Source organism: Pteropus medius, unplaced genomic scaffold (assembly GCF_902729225.1).
Source record: "Pteropus medius unplaced genomic scaffold, Ma_sr-lr_union100, whole genome shotgun sequence".
Taxonomy (NCBI): Eukaryota; Metazoa; Chordata; class Mammalia; order Chiroptera; family Pteropodidae; genus Pteropus; species Pteropus medius.
Genome location: NW_024355990.1, coordinates 979,920 through 985,919, shown reverse-complemented (window position 1 = coordinate 985,919; position 6,000 = coordinate 979,920). Strand labels below are relative to the sequence as shown.

Sequence of the window (6,000 nt, the reverse complement as noted above, 5' to 3'; positions counted from 1 at the left end):
AGCAGCACAGGACTGGCAGGCAGGGGAGCCCGAGGGAAGCCAGGCTCTCCTCTCCCACCCAGACCTCCAGCTGCAAGTGCGGGGCAGGGGAGCCTGGGGGCGAGGGGGCGACAAGGGAGAGCAGGGACGGTCTCTGCCTGACACAAGAAGCCATGAACTTGCCCTGCAGGCAAAAACTCAGTGCTCAAGGGGAAGCCTTGGGGCCCAGAGCCACAGATGGGGCGTAGGCAGCGCTTCAGGTATGGGCCGCACCGCAGGACTGGAGGCCAGGTAACACTGGCGCGAGCCCCAAGCAGAACCTAGGCAGGAGTTCCCGAAGCAGATCGGTCGGGAGGCTGGGCAGGCGTGCACTTGCTGGGTTACGGTGTCTGGTGGCATGAGGATGTGCCCACATGAGGACAGGTAGGAGGCAGGTGGGGCTGGTGGGCTCCTCCCCTGTGCAAGAGGTGGCTAGGCTGCCTGGGCCAGAGCCCGCGGCGGGACGCCCCACCCGCTCATGCTGAGCTCTGGCTCTCTTTGGACAATGGAGTGCGTTACTGAACAGAGTGACTCAAAACCAGAAGCAGAGAAATCACAACAAAGCTTTTTCTTTAGCTAAAAGACAGAAGGAAACAAATGAATGATGTGATGCCAGAGCTTCCGAGTGAAGTATTGGTTGAAAACGAAACTAGCTTGGTGATGACAGAGCAGGGGGGAGGGGGGCCGGTGCTCTCGAAGCCGGTACCTCCGGCCTCCCCCGGCGCCGGGGGACAGGCGGAACGCAGGGCCCAGCGCGGCCTCGCATCTGATTGCAGGGACCAGAAGATGAGGCAGGAGCTCCAGCCAGGGCACCTGCTGAGAGTGCCCCCAGCCAGTCCTCGGCAGGCTGCTGCGCTTCTGCCGGGCTGCTCTGCCCTTCCGGCCCCTCCAGGTCAGCTGCTCTGCCACCGCCAGACCCAGCCGAGTTGGCCCCTGGCCCCAAGAGCAGACGAGTCTGGGGGGATGGACCCGGAGGTGCCTGATGTGGCCCTTACTAGGGCAGAAGCCAACACTCAGTGCTCTGTACACAGCCCCGAGGGAAAGGGAGGGTCCCACAGGCTTGCCCCCACCCCGGGGCAGACCCGAAGTCCCCAAGCAGTCTGTTTGGTTGGCCTCTCCCATGGGTGCGGGGCAGCTCAGAGATACGGCTCTTGTTAAGGCAAAGAGGCATCAGCATGCCCACGAGTCCCTGGGGAAGGGCCTGAACACACCCCAGCCGTGGAGAGAATGCGGGACCACAGGGCACATGTGCGAGGTCTGCCCAGATCTCTGTCCTGGGAGGGTGCGGACCTCACTCCATCAGCACAGCAGCAACTTGCCGATGCCCCCACAGCCGACCCATGTGCGCTCACGACAGGTCAAGCCCCTGCTCCTTTTCTTGATGGCCACGTCACTGTGCCAGAGACCAGGGGCCAGGCAGGGCTATGGGACTGTGTGGGGCAAAGGGAACCCGAGCTCTGACCTTGGCTAACTCGGCTCACCCCATGTGGGCCTGGTCAGGGGCATCAGCCGTCTGCAGGGGCCATCTGCCTGGTGGAGCCACCTGCCTGGTGGAGCCACCGCGCCACTCCTGCTGGGTCGGCCCGTACCTGCAGCTGTGTGGCTTGGCAGAAAAGTCTCAGGCACTGAGGTTAGCTTCCATGGAGAACTGACTGTGAGTCCCCTGCCACACTCACCCGCCCTGCACACACCCACGGGGACTCACTAGAGGAGAGAAGGAAGAGGAAACTAGTCTCTCTCACTCCCCTTTTATGCATTTTTTATCTTAAAAAAAATAAATAAAAGTCTTCTGGGCAGAAATTACTAATAACTGTTATTACAACCAATGCCGACTTTAAAATCCCACCTGAACGGCAGGCAGGAGCAGGAGAGAGGGTGGGCAGCAAATCAACCTGCAGATCAAGCAGAGGGAGGCCAGCGAGCCGGAGGCCACTCGCACTTCCACCGGATGATGGCTCCGGGAAGGGAGGGAGTGGCCTCAGGGTAGGGTCTGCCCCAGAGCAGCAGGATGGAGAGGCCAAGGGGGACCCCACCAAACCAGGGGGAGGCAAGGACAGAAAGCATCCAGAAGGAAGGAGAAAGGGGGCCAAGGCAGCAGCGAGCGCCCCGCCCCTCCGCTCCGGGTGAAGATGGGGGGCCAGTCCCTCCACCACGGTGGGGCTGACACCAGAGGTGTCTGGGCTGCGCCTGCCCGAGGTGGCTGCCAGCAGCTGGCAGAGCACCAGCCGGGCCCTCCTCCAGGGAAGCCTGATGCTGAGAAGCCTTGTGGGTCAGGAACCCGGGGGGCAGCTACCCTGCCTCGCCCCTCAGGGCTGCCCAAGGGGCACGGTCACAAAGGTCCTGGCTTCAGGGAGGGCTAGGGGCCCGGCCCCGCCACAGGGGCAGAAGCCCTAGGTCCTGGGGAGGCTGCACATCTCACAGTGGCCAGTGCCCGGCTGGTTCATGAAGGTGCAGTGCTGACAGGCCCACATGGCGGCCGCGGCGGCATGCGAGGGGCCCCCAACGGCGCCGTACTCCTGGAGGCCCGGAAGCTGCACTCCGACTGTGCCTGCAAGGCGGGAAGAAAGGAGAGCCCTGTCACCTCCACTCCACCCGGCTCTGCTTGTCAAGGTGAACGGGGACTCTCAAGGCAACTGCTCTGGGCACGGGCAGATGCAGCTCAGGAACCCCTATCATGGGGCCCCTGCTTGCACCCAGAGCCCTGCTAAATAAAGCTGCCATCAGCCGCCCCCCTCGCTGTGTCGGCGGTCCCCTCATCGCCGAGATGGTACTGTGCCAGCACCACCACGGGTTATCCGCCCCCTAGTGATGACACCTGGGTTGTTTCCAGCTCTGAGCTATTGTGAACAAAGCTGCCGTGAATATTCCTGTGCACATCTTTGTGTGGATGTGCTTTCACATCTTTTGGGTAAAGACCTAGGAGTGGGCCCGCTGGGTCGTGCCCTCAGTCTCGCCAGGCATGCGAGGGTTCCAGCTGCTGTCAGGTGTTCCTTTTAGTCGCTCCAATGAATAGGCGATGTACTCATTTAATTTGCATTTCTCTGATGACTTATGTTGACCATTGCTGTATCTTCTTGTGCGACGTCTAAGCCTGTCGTCCAGGTTTCACTCATGCCATTTGATTACTGATGATCGACGTGTAGCGTTCTCTACAGCATTTCGGTCTCCGACGGGCCGCATGTATGATGGTGGTCCCACAATCAGACGTGAGGGGGCCGAAGGCTTCCTGTCGCCTAGTGATGCAGCATGCTTCACGGAGCTACGCGTTCCTCATGTGTTTGTGGGGACGCCGGTGTGAACGAGGCTGCGCTGCCAGTCGTGCAGAAGTAGAATGACGCCTTTCTCGTGACGTGTGCCACTGTTCAGTGGCACACAACTGTACGTCTCAGACGAGTCCCATGTCCTATACACGTGTTGCAAACACTTCCTCCGGGTCTGTGCCTTGCCTTTATGTGTGTGTGTTTTTTTCACAGTGAAAAAATTTTATATTTAGAATTAGCCAGCTGGACTGAGTTTCAGAGGGTCCCAATTTTGTCGACAACATCCAGAGCATCGTGGTGGGCAGCCAGTCGAGTTGGACGTGTGCCTGCTCTCTGTCAGGCCTGGTCAGGGGTCGACTCTGGCCACGTCACTGTCGTGGGCTTCTTCGCAGCTGCTGGGTCAGGCGGTGGCCGTGGGCTCTCGATGAACACAAGTGCACTGCGGCCCTGTCTTCTTCGAGGCTGACTCGGCGGTCGGAGGGACTGCATGGTGGCGTGGTGGTTGCGGTCAAGCTTGCCTCTCCGGGGGCACTGTTCCGAGGATGTCTGGGTTGCTGTGTCTGGGTTGCTCTGGAGCCGCAGCGCGCTGGGCCATGGGAAGGTGGGTGAGGCGCCTATTTCTTGTACACGGCCACGGCCGCCTTTCGGCGCTGCTTCTTCGCCTCCGAAGCCTTTGGTTTGGCTCCAGCTTTGGGAAGGGCAGGGGCTCCTTCTCCATTTTTGGAGCCATCTTCGTCCTTTCCGTGTTTTTAATAGTGCCTTGTGATGAGCACGAACGTGTCATTTTGATAAAGTAACTGACCGACTCATTCATGATCAGTGTTTGTCCTACCTCTAGGTCCTGAAGACGCCCCCCTGTGTCATTTCAGCTTTCACCATGAGGCCTGTGACCCGCCTGGGGCCCACTTTTGTGCACGGTGTGTGCTGTGGAGGTCAAGGTCCACTTCTTTTCTTCTCAACATAGCTTTTGAGGCTCTCTGCATTCCCAGATAAATCTTGTAACTTATTTTTCATCCCCCCCCGCCGCCACTCCAAAAAAGAAAAAGCCCACGGGCATTTTGATTGGGATTATAATGGTCGATTTGGGGAAAACTGACATCTTAAAACTATATGGAGTCTTCCATCTGGAAAGACAGTATTCCCATTGACTGAGCTCCTGCAGCAGTGTTAGCTTTCGGCAGAGAACTCTTCCGTGGCCCCGAGAGTATCCCCAGGATCTCCCGATATCAGTCTGCTGCCGCCCTGTGCGCAGGAGCTAGAACTCCATGAGCAGAACGCCTGTCGACGGACTCGACGATCGCATAGCACGCCTGGTAGCCAAAGGAGGCACGGACGCCAGCAGCTCTCCAAGCAGAGGCTGTGTCGCCCTGTGGCACTGAGGCCGGACACGGGGGCGGGTTTCTTCCTCCCTCTCTAAGCACGAAGGGTGGAGCCAGCGGGCCCCAGCTCCCACGAAGCCACTAGCTTCAGGTCAGTGTCTAATGGAGATGGCAAAACGGGCTAAATGCTCAGACGCGAACCTTTTCAAATCTAGTTTCCTTCCCACCAACTGGGCCAACGTGTACCCAGGACAACTTCCCAGCCAACCTCCCGGCCAACCTGCCCTCCCTCCAGGTCCTCTGGAAGCCTTCCTGTGCCCTCTCGGCTTCCTGGTGCACAGTCCCTTCTGGCACTCTCTCTGGCTGAGAGGGCTCCGAAACATTAACGCTGTTGCAATCAGTGTTTCTGTGCGAAGGATCCCAAAATAACACGGGGGCAGGGCTGGCGAGCCCGCTATGTGGAGCGTTATGCCAGGTGCTGGGCACCGCTGGCCACCGAGGACACAAGGCTGTGATGCTTTATTTAGGGCACGTGGTGGGAGCACTCTGTCCTGTCTCGTCCAGACACCTGAGAGCAGTTCAGAACGTTAGGGCAAGAATACACGGTGCGCGTGGCCGGCCGCGTTACCGGTTTGGTTGTCAGAGTGACATAAAAAGAAAACTTAAATCGTAACACGACGAAGGCTAAGACTCTCAGGACCACGCGTCCTGGGCGTCTCAGCGTCGGGAGCGAGGCAGCGCTCTTCCCCCGGCCCCCTGACAGCTTCGAGTCCACGGAGGTGCTTCTGGGTTAATTTTGGTCCCAGTAACTGCTCCTCAGACTGAGAAAACGGATAAACATTTTTAAGGCTGTCTTAAAAGGGCGTCCCGGTATGTCTCACTGGGGAGGCATGGAGGTGTAAGACCCCATACATTCTATTCGGTGACTCCTCTCTCCTTGTCACTCAAGAGAGCTCGGAGGACTGGTGGGAAAAGGGAAACAAAGACCCCGAGGCGCCTCAGGGGCTTCCGCCCTCTCAGCACTCCCCTGAAGCTGCCGTGTGCCTAAGCGTGGCTCTCCGATCGCTCCCGAGACGCGCGTGGCGTTGGTGTAGCGGGTGCGCGCGCGTCAAAGCAGTGCGGGCCCGTGGGTGCTGGCCCGACTGCTACGACGCTGCACCACGCACCTGGGCCCCGCAAGGCATGTGACCGGCCCCTGGGGACGGAGAGAGAGAGGAGGCCACTTACTGCAGAGCTGCTCAATGGTGGCCCACTGCTCAGACTTCTTCCAGGTCTGCGCCAGCTCCTCGTTCCTGGTCCTCACGGCCTCCAGCAGCAAGCTGATGCTGTCCTGCAGGAAGCCAGACCAGAAGGTTCTAACTGGCTTTGCCTGCAGTGGACAGACTCCTGCTAACAGGCTTCTT

At 59.4% G+C, this 6,000-nt stretch overlaps 1 protein-coding gene across 1 annotated transcript in view; it reads right to left on the bottom strand.

Annotated features, from left to right (window-relative positions):
* Positions 1 to 563: 563 nt before the first annotated feature.
* The window catches only part of NPLOC4 (NPL4 homolog, ubiquitin recognition factor), a 45,328-nt gene continuing 39,891 nt past the window's right edge, over positions 564 to 6,000 (bottom strand). Inside the window, exons 16-17 of the mRNA XM_039859728.1 lie at positions 5,825 to 5,927; positions 564 to 2,566 (exon numbers count right to left, since the gene is read on the bottom strand). Coding sequence (XP_039715662.1) covers positions 2,409 to 2,566; positions 5,825 to 5,927 — 261 coding nt within the window. The 3' untranslated portion in view covers positions 564 to 2,408. The remainder of the gene's footprint in view (positions 2,567 to 5,824; positions 5,928 to 6,000) is intronic.